The following is a 21,275-nucleotide window of genomic DNA, read 5'->3' as shown; positions in this document are numbered from 1 at the left end:
GAGTGAGGGGGTAGCAAAGGAGAATGGATCTAGAAAGCACTGCTACCTATGTGTCTTCTGCTGAAGAACCTGGAACCAGTGCAAATCTACATTTAACAAAGACCTGTAATTTGTATGGCATGTACAGAATCTGCAGAGTCGCTGATCTGCACAAAGCATACCTCAGGATCTTCTTCTTGACCCTTAATCCCACAGGACCAAAACGGGATCAGCTGGGTCAGGTTGCACTTGAAGCTAGCAGAATTCTGAAATGACAAACACTAATATTTCTTTTGCAAGACAGTTTGTCATATGGTATGTTTTTAATGCCTATTCATTTTTTATCAAATGCATGTCTTAATAAGTTTATTGTAAAATGCAGTCAAAATACAGACTGTGTCACACCATCATTTGCTAAGACAGGAGAGAAACTTTAACTTCTGGAATTGCCTTATGAAAAATGGCTCGAATTGTCAGAAATTAGACTGAGTTAACAATTGTTTTTGCACATAGTACCGTGCTACTTTTCACAGAATGTTTGTGCTTCGCTGTGTGATGTCCACCAGTTTCTATTAATCCAAACACGGACATTTGCAGCATTCAAACTTCAGTCATACCACATTTCTCAAGTGAATCAGAAATAAGAGATGGGTGAATAGATTGCCTAACATTAAAGGACTGTCTGAATTTGGTGAGTTTTGTATTACAAGGCCAAAGAGATGGAAATGCCTTCGGCAAATGTTAGTTTCAGTGAACAAATGTTATTTTATATACTCAGTGCAAGAAGTTCTCACTTCTAGTTCCTGTATTTATAGTGTTCATTTAATTTCCCAATCAGAAATGTGTATGATTGTCAGTCTCTTCTTCCTTTCTCTGTTTTCTTTCCATTTAGCAATACTGGGTCACAATGTCCTCGGTTTTCTTCCCAGCTGAGTCTTTCCTTTGAGCTGCTATTTCAGCCTTCTCTCACAAACCTTGTATCTCATCATCTTTTTCTGCCCATGTCTTGCTGATTCAGAGAAGCAGTTCTACTTGAGATGCCTTAAGCAATCATCATGGAAATACTTGAAAAAGCATTTCTAACCAGACAGATAGAAAACGAAATAGTCAGACTCTTCAGCATATCATGCTTGTACATGCATAGAGCGTAACTCAAAATCCAGAGTTATGTGAATGGATTTAGGCAGGATGGAGCCAAAGAAGTGGGAGGGAGGCAGGGATTACATGCTGCCAGCTGCAAAATTTGCATTCTTTGTCATATCACACCATAATGGTTGTGCAATTGACCAGTCCCTCCATGCACACAGTGGCTATGGCCCATCCTGATAAAATTTCCAAAGGGATTCAGTCTGCCACGCTTGACAATGGAACAACAGTTTTAAAACTTCACAAAGAAAAAAAACAAATGGGTGTATTAAGGAACAGAAATTCTTACGGGACCACATCATGCATTCTTACTTCCAGTGATAAAGAATCACAAGACAAGCAAGTGTGTTTGTGTCTTGTGGCTGAGGACCAGCCAGCAGCTGCAAAGCTGTGGCTAATATAGCATGTTTGTATTGTATGAATAAAAAGAAAAAAGGTACAAAATACATACTTTTAAGTGTTAGAAATAATGGTAACTACCTCTCATGCTCATACGCTAATTTGCCTGCTTCCAACATATTCTGGAAAGGGTCTGGCCAGTCAGATAGCATTTACCTTTTTTTTTTCCTAAAAACAAAAAAGGAAAAGTGGTGAAAAAGTTATTAGATTGAAGGTTAGTAATCCAAGTTTCACAAGAATAGCAAGTTCACATATATAACAACTCACACACTGCCAGGGAGCACAAGTATGGAACTCCACATGTCTGTACATTCCCAGGAATGTACATTCTTACAGGACAGACAGATGCTTAAGTCAAGGTTTGATCAAATGTCATTCACTGTGACTACTCTCTGGTTTGGACCAACGCTAAATAAGACTCTAGTTCTGACCAGCAAAAATGATTGCATTTGAGGACTATAAAAATTATATGTATATGTCTGTGTGTGTGTTTGTGTGTCTGCGCGGATACATAGAATGAGAGAGAGGTGATTTTTAAACTACACGCAGAGTGCCCCTATGCTGCAAGGGAGAAATGATCAGCTAACCAAGCGCCCTCATAGCGTCACATCAGAATTCAACTGGCTGATTTACCAAACGGGGAGTTATTTTCTAGCAATTTTGAGAATTGCGATTTTAAACAAAGATCATTCTTTCCTGAGTTTTTTTCTGTAGTTCGTATCAACTGTTGTGTTGTGGGGTTTTTTACTGTTACAGTATAGGCACCCAAGCCTGATAGTTTTGATAAGGGCTTTTGTTATATTAGTATTAATTGGAATAGTAAAGTTTCGAAATGTAAAAATGCTACACTAGTTTTTCACTTGGGGAGGTCTCAAACAGCCTTGTACTTCCCAAAAGCATTTATTTTGCATCATAACATAATATGGAATGAGATTATTTTTTCCTGACCAATCATATGACAGTATGCAAATGAACTTTTGGTTCCATCGATAAAACTGCATCTTCAAAGAAAACCATTGCACTGCTAAAAATATTTTTAATAATGACCACAGAAGCCATATTTGTCTCTTTGATCTCCTGAAGCTTCTTCTGGTTTTAATCAGTGTTCCCACATGAAGAACTGTGGCAACCTATGATAATAGAATCCCTATTCGCATCCATAGGGAAACAAAAATGTTCTCATCTGAAGAAGGTAATTTGGTGTTCTGCCCCTTCCATCCGTGGGCCCCTGCCTCTGTTGCTGCTGGGGTATCTTGGCATCAGTTAAGTGGTTTCTGTCCTTTCCTCTGTGCATTACTCTCTCATTGAAGTGTTTCTGCTGTCTAATTATACCCTTTCAATCAAATTAGAGACTGCAGCATCTGGTTAGTGCCTGTAACTGTTGCCATCTGCACCTAGATACAGTGCTTTCATTTAAGGAGGAGTGCTTAAATTGCAACCTCTAGCAAGAACTAGGAGAACAGTTTAGGTAGAATGGAAATGACTTAAAACTCTTCTTAGAACACTATGCGAGCACATGCATCAAGCAACTGACACCTAGTCATTGTCGGACCCGGCACCTTTGGTTCCATATTCTTATATTCTGCTTAAGCATTTTTCTCACTCTTCTGAAAGGCTGTAAGAAAAACAAGTGAGAACTGAGCAGGCAGTTGCAGCATGTGAATTCAAGGAACCTTTATTTCTTGCTCCAGCCTTACAGAACATTAAATGTTCTGGCTATCACACCACTGTAATGAAACCCAAGATTTAAATAGCAGCCACTTTCATTTACCTTCCATTAATCTGCAGATTTTTAAAAGAAAATCTTGCTTCTTGTTTGGCAGTAGCTGCCAGGATAATTTCTGGCCTGGGTAGGCTAGTTTCTGGTTGATAATTGTTGTCAACCTTTAATCTCTCTGACCACTAGTCAGCACTCCAAGTAGCTTCCAGAACTCAAAGCAAACAAATAAAGCAAGTAACTTTATTTTTTTCAGTGAAATAGTAACAAGTTTGTCATTTTGAATTTGCAGTCTCAAAAGCTACGTACATGCCCCAAACTTAGAAGAGTACTCTAAGAAGTCATTTAAACCATTCTGAAACCTCCATCTCTTCAGTCTGCAATTTGTATTGTCAGTAAATATGTCTTCGAGGAAATACGGACTTTGAAGAATGCTCAGAAGATTTATAAGATTTCCCACTTGTCAGCCAGAAAAGGAAGAGTGTTTGAGAAGTAGATAGCTGTTTGCTTTGCTTTTCATTTCATTTGTACAGAAAAGACTGCAGATGAAATTCAAATGTATTATTTCTGTCTGTGGTAATGTGGCACAAAGTCAGAGTTTCTCAGGTAACCGGGCCTCTTGCCATTAAGGACTTCAGAGATTAAAACCAGTATTTGGAAGTCCATCTTAGAAAATCATTGGAAGCCAATGCAGACTCTGAAATGTTGGTGTTTTATCATCAGTGCTTCATTCAGTAAAAAAGTCAGTCTGTTATATTCTGCACTACCTTAATTTTTCAAATGATCCTAAAGTGGCGTCCATGTGGAGTGCAGGCAGCCATACAGTCCCAAAGTAACAAAGGCATAAATGATCATTGTAAGGTCCCTACATCGAAGAAGAAACCGAGACAGATGGAAAAAATTTCTACTACAGCTGCTGTTTGATCTTCCAAATGTTGATCTGGCTCTAATAAAACTAATTGTGAACCTGTATCACACACTGAGCATTCACTCATAGTGGACAACCATCCCCAGGCTTATTTTCTGCTTTTTCTTTCTAGCAGTTGCTACTCAATATGTACTTATCTAGTCTCAGTATTAATTTAAAAAAAAGAGTTATTTTTCTGTCAACCATGGCACCTGATGTGTTGAAAACAAAACAGCCCTGACAACACACTGCTGTCCGTGTTTTCTCACGAAGGCTCATAGGCATTATGCTGAACAGGACCTGTTGGAACCTTCCAGCTTTTCATGACTATAACCACTGCAATGGTTCTCTCTCTGATTAATTCTGTTTGCAAACATCCCCACGAAACAGTAGGAGCAACAGGGTCATTAGGCAGTTAATAGAGTGAAATCATCACAGGCATTGATTTAAATCATGGATTTGACACAAGCCTCTACTTCAGACTATGTCTGAAACCCAGCTGACTGAGATCTTAGAAATATGAGGAGGTCGGAGACTTCGAGATTTGAATGGTCACAGCTTTCTCCGTGTACTGTCTAAAACCCCAGTGATTTAATGTAGGTTTATGGCTGACGGGACAGTTTAAACTGACCCTTCGTTGCATGAACAGAAACCACGTGACAAATCTATCAAGCACAGTGGCGCTCTGATGCCTTCTAGGAAGCTGTCAGCTTTAGCCTCCACAAAGTGCCTGTTCTTCCCTTGCTGTCTTTGCCACCCGGAGAGGACTTGGATACAGCGCAAGTTCTGTCATAGTATACCATAGTCTTACAAAACTTTAAGGAATAAGGCTTGCTGAAATTCATAGAACTGGTATTAATTTCCTTGAGTCACTGTTCTGATGTTAGATTCCAAGCGAAGGGCTTCGTAGCCTAAGTAACATGGAAGCATCAACCAACATAAGGCAGTTGGATCCAGTGGGTGCCAGAACAGTAAAGGAGAGGTGGTTGTTGTTGATTGTTATATTTTTTTTCCCCTCCCTTCTACATGACCATAATCTACCAAAGAGAAATCAGGTAATTTGAGTAAGCCCAAGAGTTTTACCAATAGTGTTCAGTCCACTCTTTTCTGACTATTTAGATGACCTCTTCTGAATTAGTTTTGTGCAGACAAATCTGGCTGACCTTTTTTAAGCTCATCTTTTCACAGAATTATTGTACCAGTGATGCAAGACGAAAAGAAAGACGGAGGTTCTAACCTCCTCATCTCCAGAATCTCTTAGGACTTTTGTCTTTAAAGTGCAGCCTACGGATTTGAAATGGAGAGGACAGTGGTCTGTCTGCAGATGAAACAGTCACTTTGCACCTTCAACACATTGGGAATATTAATTTCATAGTGAGGTTGCTAAGGTAGTGTCTTGGCTGTCATGCAGCAAAATATGGCGAAATCACTATGTGTGATAAATAGAAGAATTCAGCTGTTTACTGCCAAGATATTGAATATGCTGAGAGATCTGTATCCATGTTACTAGGAATTTTATAGGAAACTGTACAAAACATATCTCAGCAGATCTCAAAGCTGATTGTTCAAGGTAAAAGAATGTAGGACTGAGGACCTGATTTTTAAATGCCAATATTTACTTGAAAAGATTGCACTCCAATGCTATGGCAAAATTATTATTAATCATTAACAAAATGAAAATTTCCTAGCAAATTCCCTGTAACACAAAAAGGTATGTATTTCATTTGATAACAGCAGCTGCTAAATTCCATAACTTAAAGTTTTCATTTCAGTTTTTCTGGGATAATCAATGATTTTATGTGGTATCTCACTGCCTCCCCCTTCCACATCTAGATGCTAACAAAGCCAGGGGAGCTTCACTACAACTCAGCTGGCACATTTTTCCCAAATCTCTTGGTAGTGCAAAAGAACACAGGAGGCACTGTTACAGCTACCTATTGTCTTGGGAACAAAAAACTGCAGCTAAGAGGAATGAAGAGAGCCCTGACTCTTCCTTTTGTGCAGTGTCCTTAAAGTACTAGTGCAATGAAGTTTGAAGAAAATCTATTAAAAAAAAAAAGCTGACATGAAAATGAAAGGCAGTCGCTACTGCAAATTAAAGCATGGGCCAGTCTTAGCAGATCCTAAAATGGGCTGATGTTAACTTCAGTTTAGTCTGTGCGCCAGATTACATTCAGGTATTGTAGCATTCCTTGCATTTCTGAGTAGATGTTAGTACATATTGCTTCTCATTTAGAAGTGAGAAGCAAAAAAAGTAATAGCACTAAGCTGAAGTAGACTTCTTTTTGGATGTGTTTGTCACTGCTCACAACTGCTTCTTTATACTGTACGTTATTTTGTTTACCCAGTTTGATTATGTTTTCCTCTCTTTTCTGCCAAATTCATCAGCTTATATTTTTCAGCTATGACATAGAAAAACTTTTACATTAATTGCAAAGCAAGAGAGGTATTGAAGAAAGTTGCAACACTGGTGACTTTAAAGTGGGGTTTTTTCATATGTTTATGCAAATATCTGTGGTGGCCTGAATACTGGAAACTCAGATTGGCATTTTCAAGTAAATGTATGTAGCTCACCTGCATGGCAAAGGCAGTCAGGTAAATTACAGTAAGGAGGAGTATTGACTTGAAGCTTGTTTTTGTTAAATTAGACAGCTTTCTGTCCATAGATGATAGCCGTATACATTAATGGCTATGCAGACACCTCTTCTGTGTGCCTTCAGCAACAAAATTCCATTTAATAGAAATCCTAACTTGCCTAGGCATGAAAATGCGCAGTGAAGGCACAAAAACATCAGCTTTCATCTGCTGTGTAATAAAAACTGTGAAATAATCATTATAATTGCACCGTTCTGATATTTGTGGGCCTAGACTAAACTAATTTCAAAGGCATGGTTTTCATAACACGTTTTCCCTTCTCCCACAGTATTTCTAAATACAAAAAAAGGTGGACTGTTAATATCAGGATTAAGCTGGGAGTGGGTTTTTTTGCCTCTTCCAACTGCAGCCACACAGGTCTTTCTAGCCTTGTTTTGTAAAGTACATCTTATGAGGGACACCTGAGCTCAGCATACTCCACTTCAGAGCACTCTCCCTTTCCCTCAGGGCAGTAGAACATCTCTGCAGCTGTTACATGGCTTCTACAGAGAATACTATCAGATAAAACAGAAGGTTGCACAGCCTGCAGTTAGTAGGAAGCATTTGTGACTTTCCCCAGCTATGCTACTCAGTACAAAGAAATGTTTGCAGCAGTTTTAATTCTGTTAGGGACTGTTGTATTTTAATACTATTTTTAAATAAATGCGTGGATGATAAATGTTACCAAGTATTAATAATAAACAGGATGGACTTATTTATGGTACACTAATGATAATGACTATTTCTGGAAGATGATCACAGAATCACAGAATGTTTGAGGCTGGAAGTGACCTCTGGAGGTCATCTTGTTCAAGCCCTCTGCTCAAGCACAGTCACCTAAAGCAGGTTGCCCAGACGGCTTTTGAATGTCTCCAAGGATGGAGATTCCACAACCTCTCTGGGCAAACTGTTCCCATGCTCTGTCACCCTCACAGTGCATAATTTAATCAAAAATGTTTTGCATTTTTAGTAAAGGTAAAATTGTTCATGCATATGAATATTTATTTGATCAGAAGATGTCATTAATGGCCTGGCTGAACAGAGAGCTTTGGCTGGAACTCAGGAAAAAAAGGAGAGTTTATGACCATTGGAAGATGGGGCAGGCAACTCAGGCGGACTACAAGGATGTCCTGAGGTTATGCAGGGAGAAAATTAGAAGGGCCAAAGCCCAACTAGAACTTAATATGGCTACTGCCGTAAAAGCAATAAAAAATGTCTCTATAAATACATTAGCAACAACAGGAGGGCTAAGGAGAATTTCCATCCTACATTGGTTGCGGGGGGAAACATAGTGACAAAGGCTGAGGAAAAGGCTGAGGTACTTAACACCTTCTTTGCCTCAGTCTTTAATAGTAAGACCAGTTGTTCTCAGGGTACCCAGCCCCCTGAGCTGGAAGACAGGGACAGGGAGCAGAATGAAGCCCCCATAATCCAAGCAGAAATGGTTAGCGACCTGCTACACCACTTGGACACACACAAGTCTATGGGGCCGGATGGGTTCCACCCAAGGGTGCTGGGGGAGCTGGCGGAAGTGCTCACCAAGCCACTTCCAATCATTTATCAGCAGTCCTGGCTAACTGGGGAGGTCCCAGTTGACTGGAAGTTAGCAAATGTGACGCCCATCTACAAGAAGGGCCAGAAGGAGGATCCGGGGAACTACAGACCTGTCAGTCTGACCTCGGTGCCGGGGAAGGGTATGGAGCAGATCATCTTGAGTGCCATCATGCGACGAGCAGGTGATCAGGCCCAGTCAACATGGGTTTATGAAAGGCAGGTCCTGCTTGACTAACCTGGTCTCCTTCTATGACAAGGTGACCTGCTTGGTCATCACCTTGGATGAGGGAAAGGATATGGATTTTGTCTACCTAGACTTTAGTAAAGCCTTTGACACCATTTCCCACAGCATACCTCTGGAGAAACTGGCTGCTCATGGCTTGGACGGGCGTACGCTTCGCTGGGTAAAAAACTGGCTGGATGGCCGGGCCCAAAGAGTTGTGGTGAATGGAATTAAATCCAGTTGGCGGCCGGTCACAAGTGGTGTTCCCCAGGGCTCAGTATTGGGGCCAGTTCTGTTTAATATCTTTATCAGATAATGATCTGGATGAGGGCGTCGAGAGCACCCTCAGTAAGTTTGCAGATGACACCAAGTTGGGCAGGAGTGTTGATCTGCTCGAGGGTAGGAAGGCTCTACAGAGGGATCCGGACAGGCTGGATCAATGGGCTGAGGCCAACTGTATGAGGTTCAACAAGGACAAGTGCCGGGTCCTGCACTTGGCTCACAACAACCCCATGCAATGCTACAGGCTTGGGGAAGAGGGGCTGGAAAGCTGCCTGTCGGAAAAGGACCTGGGGGTGCTGGTCGATAACTGGCTGAATATGAGCCAGCAGTGTGCCCAGGTGGCCAAGAAGGCCAATGGCATCCTGGCCTGTATCAGAAATGGTGTGGCCAGCAGGAGCAGGGAAGTGATTGCCCCCCTGTACTCGGCACTGGTGAGGCCGCACCTTGAATACTGTGTTCAGTTTTGGGCTCCTTACTACAAGAAAGACATTGAGGTGCTGGAGCGTGTCCAGAGAAGGGCAACGAAGCTGCTGAAGGCTCTAGAGCACAAGTCCTCTGAGGAGCGGCTGAGGGAACTGGGGTTGTTTAGCCTGGAGAAAAGGAGGCTGAGGGGAGACCTTATTGCTCTCTGCAACCACCTGAAAGGAGGTTGTAGCGAGGTGGGGGTCGGTCTCTTCTCCCAGGTAACAAGCGATAGGACGAGAGGAAATGGCCTCAAGTTGCGCCAGGGGAGGTTTAGATTGGACATGAGGAAAAATTTATTCACTGAAAGGGTTGTCAAGCATTGAAACAGGCTGCCCAGGGAAGTGGTTGAGTCACCATCCCTGGAAGTATTTAAAGACATGTAGATGTGGTGCTTAGGGACATGGTTTAGTGGTGGACTTGGCAGTGCTAGGTTAACGGTTGGACTCAATGATCTTAAAGGTCTTTTCCAACCTAAATGATTCCATGATTCTAATAAGACACAGCAAAGCCAGGCAGCATGAGATTTGTAGTTCAGCTGAGAAGGGGATAGTGTATTTAATGACTAGAGAAATCATTCTCTGCTTTGATTTCTAAGTTGCTGAGTATTAGGAAGCTAGGAAAACAAACATAAATGGGAGAAAATATGAGCGAGGCAGAAGAATACTGACCTGTAAGTTTTAATCTGAAAGTATAAATGCTTTAGTAGCAAATCGCAGTATCATGATTATACTCTACCAAAGGAGGTACCTTTCTAAGGCAATTCAGGCCAGAGAAAAAAATGCCTAAGAATTTTTCTAAATCAGGATGTAAATGTTTGCAAGATCCATGCCTACAAAATCTTTCACTTTATAAAGTGCAGATATTCACAACTTTAGTTAAACTGGCATGAGATTTTGGGCGGTATGCTGATAAGTGGCAGACTGATAACATAATCTAATTTCATTTTTGCAAAATTAACAAGTTACAGATTCATCCTAATGAGTAAAACATGGGGAAAACAGTAAAAAATATAGTATGCTTATTCAGAAAATGCATGTTAATTGTATTAACCACTATTTAGACCTGTCTTATACATTGTTTAGTAAAGTAATGAAATCATAATCTCTTCAATAGATGTTTGACTCTGAGAGAAAACTTAAATCCCAGACAGCATCTTTAGTTGCCTAAACAGTGCAGGAAACACGTTAGTGAAAGGAAACATGGTCTCTTGGGGATGGGGTGGAGGGCGAGGGAAGAACAACCAAACACTAAACCTACATACATTCTTTCTCTTTTTCCATTTCCATTTCTTCCCAGAATGTTATACAGCAAATGGGGCTGACTATCGTGGCACTCAGAACCAGACCTCCCAATATGCAGGGAAACCTTGTCTTTTTTGGAATGAGACCTTTGAGCATCCTTATAATACTTTGAAATATCCCAATGGGGAGGGAGGGCTTGGAGAGCATAACTACTGCAGGTAAGAAATATCTCATTGCTACTAACATTGCCTGTATACCCAGTGTTACTTTAAACAGTTGACACAAAATTAGGAAACTTCCTGTCATACAGTGAAGAATGTCAGAACCGTGGATATCAACAGGTTTTGTTTCATCCTGTAATCAGTACCCTGGATCTACAAGCACCATTACTAGAATAACTTTTTTAACCCAGCTCTCACCCAAAGTCCATATCATATATCCAATCTATAATTTGGCATGACGGAGAAAGACTAGAGATTACTTAATGAAAAGGTGGAGATAATAAAAAAATTGATCCAGGTCAGAAGTACAGAAGCACTAGTGAATGTCTGTAGGAGTCTCCGGAATGTTATGGTTTTTATCCTCACCCACAAGCCTGGTTCTGTTGTACGCTATGTTTCCGAGTTTTGTGCTAATGAAAGTTATGTAGTCAGTAAAAATTCTCAGTGAGCATAAGCTGTTCAGTGACTTAGAGTTGTTATTTGAATTCAGAAGCTCAACTGCCAGTGGTTACAATACCAGCTCAAACCATGGCAGATCCACTTTCATTTCCTTGCCTTCTAGAGAAGTCCTCCATAACTATGGATAGAACTTGGAACGAAACCTAAATAAGAACTTCAGAACTTAGGAGCCAAATAAGAACCTCAGTTCAGAGATGTTTAGGCTCTGCAGGCTCTTTCAGCCTGCAACATTTAACTTCCTGATGTTGTGCATCAGAAAGTTACACGCACTTCTGCCTTTGCAGGACTGACCAGCTAAGTTTTTATGCCCATCTATACTTGCTATGGAAATAAGTGGGGAATAACCTGATAGATACATTCCTTAAACAGTGATAATCATCAGCTCATCTAGGATGCATATAAAGTCTCTTACTCACTGGATAATGGGGACAGGGATGTTTAAACCAACAGTTTAAGAATTTCGTTACCTGGGGCATAGCAAGACAAGCTCTAATGTCTCCTTCATGAGAAGGTTCAAACCATATCTCAATTCTCCTGGAAGATGCCTTTACTTAGCAGGTTATAGGCTTTCTAGGGTAGAGCCTATACACTTGCCACCTTCATGTTGAAATCATTTCACTGTAAGCAATATAAGTCAGGATAAATGAGGCAAAATTAGTATGCAGGAGTTCAGCACAATTGCTGTGTCACGAACATAGGGTCCTGGTTCTTGATCCAAGAACTTTTTCATCTTAATCAGAAATAGACATTCAAGAAAATATGACGGAGACAAAGCCAGCCAGTTAATGGAGAGTAAGTAAGAACGTACATAAAAGAGGTCTTGTGACATGCAGCAGACAGATGAGCACATTGATGAAAGGAGTCAATCACATTTCTAGAGTATTTGATGACTCAGGAGGCTATTTCTCATTGAAGAACATTGGTGAAGGACAAGGGAAGAAAAAGACTTACTCGGGATCTTTTCCAGTGGCTGCAGCAGTGCTTCAAAATAACACTGTTCAATGTGTTGCACCAGTGGACTCTGTTCTCAGCCGTAGAAGGAGAAAGCATTATTGCCAAGTGCTGAATTGACTCTTTTTTGAATCAGTTCAGCATCTTACAGGAGCAAAGAAAAGTACACCACCTACAAGAGCAACTCCATAGAAGTTGGGCATTCTCTTTAGAAAATGGCCTGGAAACCAAATAAACCCATCAAGCTGTCTAGTATCAGATCGGCATGTGAGCACTGGAAGGACTGTCTTCCCATCAAAAACATTTCACACCAACTTCACAGCCTCGCTCAGCCGAACACCACCAAATGCATAACAATTCTCATGACATGTAGAGAGCTGTGTCTCTCAGTGTGCATGCTAATACGGAGCTATAAAAAGGCTAGTGGCCACTGGATTATCTCTGATACAAATAGCAGAATCAAGAACGTAATTTTGATTGTTGCTGTGTGGCAATATGCTAGATAGACCGTATCTACAGGGTCTTACTTTTGGCAGTCAGCTCTGGCTAATACTTAGGTTAGTACAAAACAAAACATGTACAAGCTATGCAAAAATTTGCATAACGAACTGAATGTTTATCCAGGTATTCAAGTAATCCTTACTACAGTCTCACTTTACTTAGCAAATGAGAATTTGGTGTTAGAAGGAGCAAGAAGCCTATAATCTGGTATGTAAGCCTGAGAAATGACTTGATTACCAAACAGAGCTTTTTAACCTCAGTCTGCTGGGTGTTAGGTTATCCTCTTTGAGATGGAGTTTGACTGGAAGGTTAGTCATTTCCTTCCTATGTATCACTCGGCCCAGGAGTATTCTCACAGGTGTATGGAATGATGATTGTAACTAACAGATGCTTTTTAACTTCACGTTCTGTTGAAAACAAGCCTGGAAAGTCACTGTTTTAAGTGTCAGAGCATATCTTTAGCATTCAAATCTTGTCGAGGCCTTGTGAGTGAAGATACTGCTGTTTTAGCTCTTTCTCTGCCATTCATTTGCTTGGTGACAATGGACAAGCTGATCTTCCCTTCTCTGAGGCAACACATATCTCACAAGGCTTTTTTAAGGCATAATACATTGCTTTGAGGCTCAATTTTAGGGACAACATTTGAATAATCTAATTTTACACTTAAAGCATTAATCAGAAGCATGTTATCTCTCCATGGGTGGTCCACTGCAAGACACCCTGTTAAGATGGAACTGCCTCATAATGTTCCACTGAACCTCATTTCAGCCATAACAAAATTATGCAGACTGAAGTTTTTGGAGATTTTGAAAGACACTCAATTGTTTTCTAACAGTATGCACTTTTGAGGTTCAAGGCAAAGATTTCTAAAGACATTAATCACATTTCTCTGCAATTTCCTTGCATTTTAAGGCATTTATATGTGGAGTGCCATTACCATGATTCAATTACAGACATCTGATTTCTGTCATGCAGGTGTAAACCCAAAATTTCCTGTAACTGAAAAAAAGGAAAATTGTGTTATTTCAAGTACAAGCTTTCCTTGATTTTAGTCTTCTACTTTCTTTAGCCACTGGAAGCTCTGCCATTACACCTAAATTCCTAGCACACTAGTCTTAGGCTTTCCTCATCCACTACTTTTACTAGTCTGTTTGAAAGCCTAGCTAGCAGCATTTTAGTCAGTTAAATTGAACTCAACTCACCAATTGTCTTCAGCATTCTGTTATTTGACCAAAAAACATCCCCAGCAGTTCTAAAATTGGATCTCCCACAAAGACTTGTTAATATGTCCAAATGACAATGCGCAGCTGAACTGACACTTCAGTGTAGGGGCATCTCATTAATAGAATTCATGCCAAAGTACATGATAAAAAGATTGCAGTTGGCCCTAGTTACAAGAAAAGGTCATACTTCAACCTGGCTGTCCAAAATAACAATTTATTCTCTTAAATTGATCTTTTCAATGTGAATAGTTTTTCAAAGTGTACATAGAAAAAACTTTAAATAACCTAATGACTAATTAGTTATGCATTTGTAAATGATGCTATGCAACAGCAAAGAATAATCATGGACACATAAGGAATTATCTCATCCATCAATATATCAGATCACTGGAACAGATTTACTCAGCTTTACTGAAGGGGAAGAAAAGACCTCAGTCTTTCTCAGAAGACTTTATTGGATAAATGTTTTTGTCATCATACATACAGAAGGTTGGAGTCTGGACTATTTTGTACCAAGGCAAAAATCAAGTTTAGGAGTCTAAGGAACCCGTACGCAGGATGTGGGGCTGAAAATCTTCCTCTCTCTCAGTACTGTCCAGAAATAGCTCTGCACTTTTTAGACTTAAAGAAAAAAGTTATTTTTTAGACATTACTAGCATTTTATGCTTGCTGTGTACTGTAATAACCAAAGTTATCTGAACTTCCTGACCACTTTAGCATTTTCCTTGGTATGTAAGTCCAATGCGTTAAATATTCAATAGGTATTAGAGCAAAAATAGTGATGACACTGAAGCTTAATAAGATTTATTTTTATGTGGTTTTTGAAAATATTTGATGACTTTTCACTCACTGTCTTTATTTTTCTCTTTCAGGAACCCTGATGGAGATGTCAGCCCATGGTGCTACATTGCAGAGCATGAGGATGGAATATATTGGAAATACTGTGAGATTCCATCCTGCCGAAGTAAGAGCACCATGCAATTTTTTTTAGGCCTGCATCCCTGTTGAACAGAGATTGGCAGTTATACAACAGTGGGTAGTGATTTTCAAACAGAAACTAGGATAAGGCCGATCAGCTTATTTTCATTTGCAGACTAAGCAATATTTTAAACGGGTCTCTAGAGTTAATGACAAGCTTACTGAATCGTTCCTCCATTGCTATCCTTTTCATCTCATCTCATCTCAGAATTACTGGATTATATTATTTACAAATAATACCAGACAGAGAATCACTCAAAACTTATGAAGTACTGCTAGTTTTTTGAATCCACAGAAATACGTCATTCATTTATTAAAATCTTGGAGACAAAAATGAATAGGAAATTATTAATTAATTTTTTTACAAGGTATGTATGTGTCCATGATTTGCAATTAGCTTGTAAAATGGATGGCATTAGTTTAATGTGTATAACACATCATACACAGAATTGTTTGGAAGAAATAAAGACAGTGTGAGAGGACATAGGGAAAAGGTGGCTATTTGTTAGGTATGTGGGAGCTCTGGGCTAGAATTCTATTCCTTGCAGGTGCATATACCTGCATTGGCGCATTTCACACCTTCATTGGTGTGAAACCACAAACTGGACTTTGTTCAATTTTTTTTAACAGATAATTCACAAGCTATTCACCTGAAGCTTCCTTGCAGTATTTAATATTTTTAATGTATTATATTATTTACCTTGTCCAAAATGTGGAGATTTTGTCATGATTCGTGTCAATATGTTCCAAGATTTTCATTCCTGAATGCTCCAGGATAAACTCCTAAGAATCACATTCTTTAAAATATGCCTAGGTATTAAAAAGAGATTCCAGTTTTGCATGGTAACAAGCAACCATAACTACACACTTTCTGAAGTCTAATCATTAATGCCTTTACTTGCTTACCTAACTTCTTCTATGCAAGTACTCTATTTCGAAGGGATAACTTATGTGAATACTGTTAAGCATCAGAGCAGTTGTCCTTACGTAGGCATACTTTCGATCAGAAGAAGTACATTTCTTACTTGAAGTTCAGAAAACAAAACCAAATGAAAAATGGATCTAAAGTGATTTTTTACTTTGTCCACAGTTTTCTTTTTTTATGAATGTGAACGAGTGATTCACATCTTCAAGCTAGGCAAACAAATACGTAAGTGTGGCCTTAAGTCGGGTGACTTTTACCTAGGCTTAAATACAGATTAAGGAGTCTAATTTAAATAACACAAAATCATTCAACGCTGCGATACTCATTGTTCAGAGGACATCTTACTCTTATTTTTCTAATATACGAGGTCCTATTTAGGAAACATGACCCTCCTAATTAAGGAATTTATCTTGGTCTAAAATGAAAGAATTTGCATTTTCTTTAAAGACCACAGATGTTAACAAATTCTCTGGATACGGCACCAGTAAAAAAGCTGAAAGGCAAATTCTCTCCACTCCATTTGTTCTACACAAAGGATCCTTTTAAAACCAGCCTCACTCATTTTCTCTGTGGTGGGGAGCAGAGGATTTAAACTTGGACACTTACTTGCACAGATAATCCAGACTTACATTTACAAAATGTCCTTTTGACCAGTAGCAGCTGCTTCAAGCATTGCACTGAAACTGGATACTAGAAAAAGGAATTGCAGCAATTTAGAACAAACTGTACATTGCAAGCCCATCCAAGTCTTAATACAAACCTCATGGTTTATGAAGCTGTGTAAGTAAAAAAAACTATTCTTTACCAGATTTTCTGTTTTCAGTAAGCATGATGCTAAATCATAGGACCATGAAAACTGACTTGTGAAGTGCATAATACAAAACTGAGTTTTGTGATGGAGCAAGAAAGCAATTGTGTAAAGAAATCCTATTTGAAATTTTTAGAGAATTAAAAAAATTGTCTTTTATAAACTTCCATAATTATATTTACTACTAGAAAAGACAAGTATCTGGAGCATAATTTACCTATAAACTATATCCACATAATACTACTACAATGCTAACAGCATGAAGCGTCTTGATTGCCTAGAGAGATTTGCATGCAATCATTCACTGTAACAGTAATTAATAATTAATAATTAAGAATCTACAGTTAAGAATTTTTCATTATGATGATGATTTCACATGATAGTATCATGTGTCTCTCATGTTCACTAATATTTATACGTAACACTAAATGTTTCATTCAGAAATGTGTTCTGGCATTCTGCGTGTGTAAACACACTATACAGAATTTAGCAATGTTAGACGAGGATGGATGGGCATAATCACAGAAGACAGTGGTAGTTACCCCAGTAGAAGCTTAGTCTTTCCTTTTCTTCCTCTCCTCTTCTTAATGACTTGTCTGCTAAGCAGAAAGGAATGGACGTAAACAAAATAAAAGGCAAGAAGGCAGCACTGTGTCCTGAGAGAACATGTGCATCTCACATGGAGAATTCGGAACTGAATGCTTTAGATGGTTTGTTTGCAATGTTGCAGCTATTCCTTACTTTTTCGATCTCTTTGTTAATGAGGTTAGGTTGAAATTCAAAGGAAATAACAACTTACGTTCCCAAAAGGTAAAAGAAAGAAAGGCTTGCTGCCCCACTTAATTGCATCTCCATGTTTACGGCCCACATGAGTCTCTTACCGTAAACAGATTTCATTACTGGAATCATATTTCCCGTGTGCATGTATGTCATGTAATAAATCTATTTATTACTGAAATATTGATGAAGTGTTAAATGGCAGAGCCAGGTAAGTTACACAGAGCTGTATTGATCACTCTGTAAGATTGACCTGTATACATTTTAACACAAGAACAAAGAGTAGCTTGCACAATTTGAGACAGTATACTCATGCATACTACTACTGCAAAAAGCTAGGAAGCTCCTGAAAGACAGCTAGATGAGCATAGCTGGAACATGGTTTTGAGCTCAAAAGGATTAATTCCATGTTTTAATACATGTGCCTTAACGTGTAATATGCAGAAGCTCTGGTGTTTGCCAGGACTGCACTATGTCAGATGCTGCTTAAAAGAAAAATAGCGTGCTTGCACAAAAGAGGTGACCTTTTAAGCACAAGAGAATAAATAGATACAAATGGGTGAAGACAGTGTAACAGTAAGACATCACTGAGAAGCATGAACAGTAATTGCAGAACATTGACTACCTAATTTTTGCCAAGCTTCTTTAGTAAGCTAAACATTAAGAGCAAATTAAGGCAAAAGATTATGCTGGAAATTTTTAAAGGTCAGAGTAACTAAACACTACCTATCTAGAAATACTTTTGATTCTTCATTGCTTTATATATATATATATATATATATATATATAGTTTTATACCTACACATAGGGTTGTAGGATACCCTAGGTTGGAAGGGACCTCAGGCCGTCATCTAGTCCAACCCCCTGCTCAAAGCAGGGCCAGCTCTGAGATCAGACCAAGTTACGCAGTTTGTCAGGTTAGCCAAGTTTATCCAGTCAGGCCATGACAACCTCCAGGGACGCGGAGTGCACTCCCTTGTTCTCTGGGCCCTTGTTCCTGCGCTTGACTGCCAGCGTGGTGAAAAGATTTTCCTTATATCCAGTCTGAACGTCTCACGTTTCAACTTAAGCTCCTCGCCTCTTGTCCAAAAGGCATCACTGTGAAGACCCTGGCTCCACTGTTGTGACAACCTCCATGTAGGTATAGCAAAGCTGCTAGGGGGTGCCCCCGAAGCCTTCTCTTCTGCAGGCTGAACAAGCTCCAATCCCCCAGCCTCTTCTCACAGGGCAAGTGCTCCAGCCCTCTGAGCATCTTGGCTCTCTGCTGAACTTGCTTCAGACAATTAATGTTTTTCTTGGACTGGTGGTCCCAAAACTGGACATAGTAGTCTCGGTGTGGTCCAAACAAGTGCTGAGTAGAGGAACAATCAATTCCCTTGATCTCTGGCTGTGCCAGATCTTAATACAGGCCTGTTGGCTGCCTTTGCTGCCTGGCACACTCCTGGCTCATATTCAGCTCCCTGTCTATCAGGACCTTCAGGGCCTTTTCTGCAGAGCTGCTCCACATCCATAAATGTGCACTGTCTTGTTTTAGATTTATGTTGAGTGGCTTCCTATGCATACGTCCTGATTCAGTTTAATATGGTATGAATGAGGAGCATGTTATCCTAATATACTAAAAATATTGTTGAAAAAGCAATAATTTGTGATCATAGAATCATAGAATGGTTTGGGTTGGAAGGGACCTTAAAGATCATCTAGTTCCAACCCCCCTGCCATGGGCAGGGATACCTTCCACTAGATCAGGTTGCTCAAAGCCCCGTCCAACCCGGCCTTGAATGCTTCCAGGGAGGGGGCATCCACAACCTGTTCCAGTGTCTCACCACCTTCACAGTAAAGAATTTCTAATCTAAATCTACCCTCTTTCAGTTTAAAACCATTACCCCTTGCCCTGTCAGTACACTCCCCTCTACTATTATGCTTATACTATGTACTCTGATTACCCTTCAATAGCAACTCAGTGGTGTCTCAGGTTTAGGACCAGCCCATCAGTAGCCATAGGAAGAACTGGCATATCAAAATCAAATATGCATGTACAGGAGTCATTTTTTGTGTGTGTTGTCCCAGTTCAGAAGAGTGTTTAATCATATATTTGATGTGGGACTACTAAAGTGCTTTTAGCTGAGCATATATCCTTGGGCTCATGTAGTTTGTTGATTTGATATCAAAGTAATTTGAAGAGGTGGGCACTGGCATGGAAATTACCGTTCACTATTGGGCTAGATTGATGCTTCTCCTGTGTATTCCCACTCACATGACACTAATTTTGTTTGCTAGATACAAGAATGTTAAAATACTGCTGGGACACCAAAGAGACTAATTAGCTTTAGGAGGTACCCAAATGGTATGCTTGATTTAGTTACAAAACGTAAGAAGTTTTCAAATTACTCAGTCTGGTTTCTTAGCATGGAACATATTGAAGTACTAATCCTCTGGAGACAAGGTTGAAGGGTCTCACCAATAAAGCTACTTAGAAAAAATATATAAAATATGTGTTTTTAGGAAATCCCAGGTCTCCTAGGAAAATCAGCTAGGTTGGTTAACTAGGAAGCTTTTTCAGGGCAATGAAATCATGCACGGTACAAAAAACTGAGCTCTCTGAAAGTTATCTGCCCAGCTGTACTCAGCTGGGGTGGGGCCGCAAATGGGGATTTCCAAGGGTATGTTAAATCAGGCTGTAACTTGAAGTCTCAGTGCTTAATATGCATGTTGCTGCAGGGCATAGCAAAGCCATAACTCCATGCAAGCATTTGTAATTGAAATTGTATCATTCTTAGAAAACGAAATTATTTTATGAACAATATTTAAAGCAACATTATCTAATTATTCAAAAAATATGCATACTTGAATTTTCTTCCCAACTTCATTCATTCTTCTTTATAATACTATAATCATCCACCTGAAGAGTATAATTATATACACACCAGTGTATTTGCTGGTCACTAATAGATATGCTAACCCTCTTCCTCAAAATAAGGAAGCTGCCTTAGGCAACATAGCCTAAGTCTGGGAGCAAGTTCTCAGACAGACCTGTTAACTGTTCCAGATGTCAGGATGATTCAGATTTTAACGGTAAGCTGACATCAGTTAGATGTCATCCAAAAGAATAGGGACAAGACCATCTTTGTTAGAATTAGACAAATAGAAGTTCTGAATTCAAGGCATTATTTCAATGGCTGCTGCACATGGACATGTATAAGAAATCCCAGAAATGGGCCTTCCAGAATCCAATGAAGAGATACTTTCAGGACTACTGTACAAGACTGCTCAGTACAAAAAGCATTATTGCATTCCTATTGTAATTACGTGTAAGTACAATAATACAAAAACAGTTTACTAACACACAGGTTATCTGATAGAGAAAAGGGCCACCTGTACAAGAGATGGCTAGTTCAAAAGGAGCACCAAAACAGCTAATCCACATGCTATCAGGCATCTGAGGCTGCAAACCCCAAAGCCAGGATTTTCCCCCCAAAAAACCCTATTGGTAAGTCAAAAACCTGAAACAGTGCTGTGGCACAAGATGTTAGCAAGAGAGAGTTCAGAGTTTACTGGGTACTGAAATAACAAATGACTGAGTAAGTAAAACTCTCATACAGTTCTCTGACCGCACCACATGTTATACAGAGCTGTGGAGGTTCAGTGGACAAAAAATAATCCTTGTCAATCTGGCACAGGGATAAAAATTACCTGACAACAGAGCTGGTAATAGATTTAATTCCAAGTATGTGAGCAGGTATGACAAGTAGGCAAGGGATAATTTTATGCCATTAGCACAGCACTATATTGTGCCCCACATCCTCTCTCGTAGTCATGGCTAAATTCCAGTGCTTTGATGAAAAGTGCAAAACCAAACCAAAACAAAACCAGGACAAATTATGCACT

At 39.6% G+C, this 21,275-nt stretch overlaps 1 protein-coding gene across 2 annotated transcripts in view; it reads left to right on the top strand.

Moving 5' to 3' along the window:
* The window catches only part of KREMEN1 (kringle containing transmembrane protein 1), a 35,542-nt gene that overhangs the window by 1,756 nt on the left and 12,511 nt on the right, over positions 1-21,275 (top strand). The window contains exons 2-3 of one of the 2 annotated variants that reach the window (XM_076353231.1): positions 10,603-10,765; positions 14,775-14,866. In XM_076353231.1, coding sequence (XP_076209346.1) covers positions 10,603-10,765; positions 14,775-14,866 — 255 coding nt within the window. The remainder of the gene's footprint in view (positions 1-10,602; positions 10,766-14,774; positions 14,867-21,275) is intronic. The other variant, XM_076353230.1, reaches the window with a different exon arrangement.

The sequence above is a fragment of the Aptenodytes patagonicus genome, chromosome 15 (assembly GCF_965638725.1).
Source record: "Aptenodytes patagonicus chromosome 15, bAptPat1.pri.cur, whole genome shotgun sequence".
Taxonomy (NCBI): domain Eukaryota; kingdom Metazoa; phylum Chordata; class Aves; order Sphenisciformes; family Spheniscidae; genus Aptenodytes; species Aptenodytes patagonicus.
Note: the sequence above shows the minus strand (reverse complement) of the source record. Positions and strands in the feature narration are given on the sequence as shown.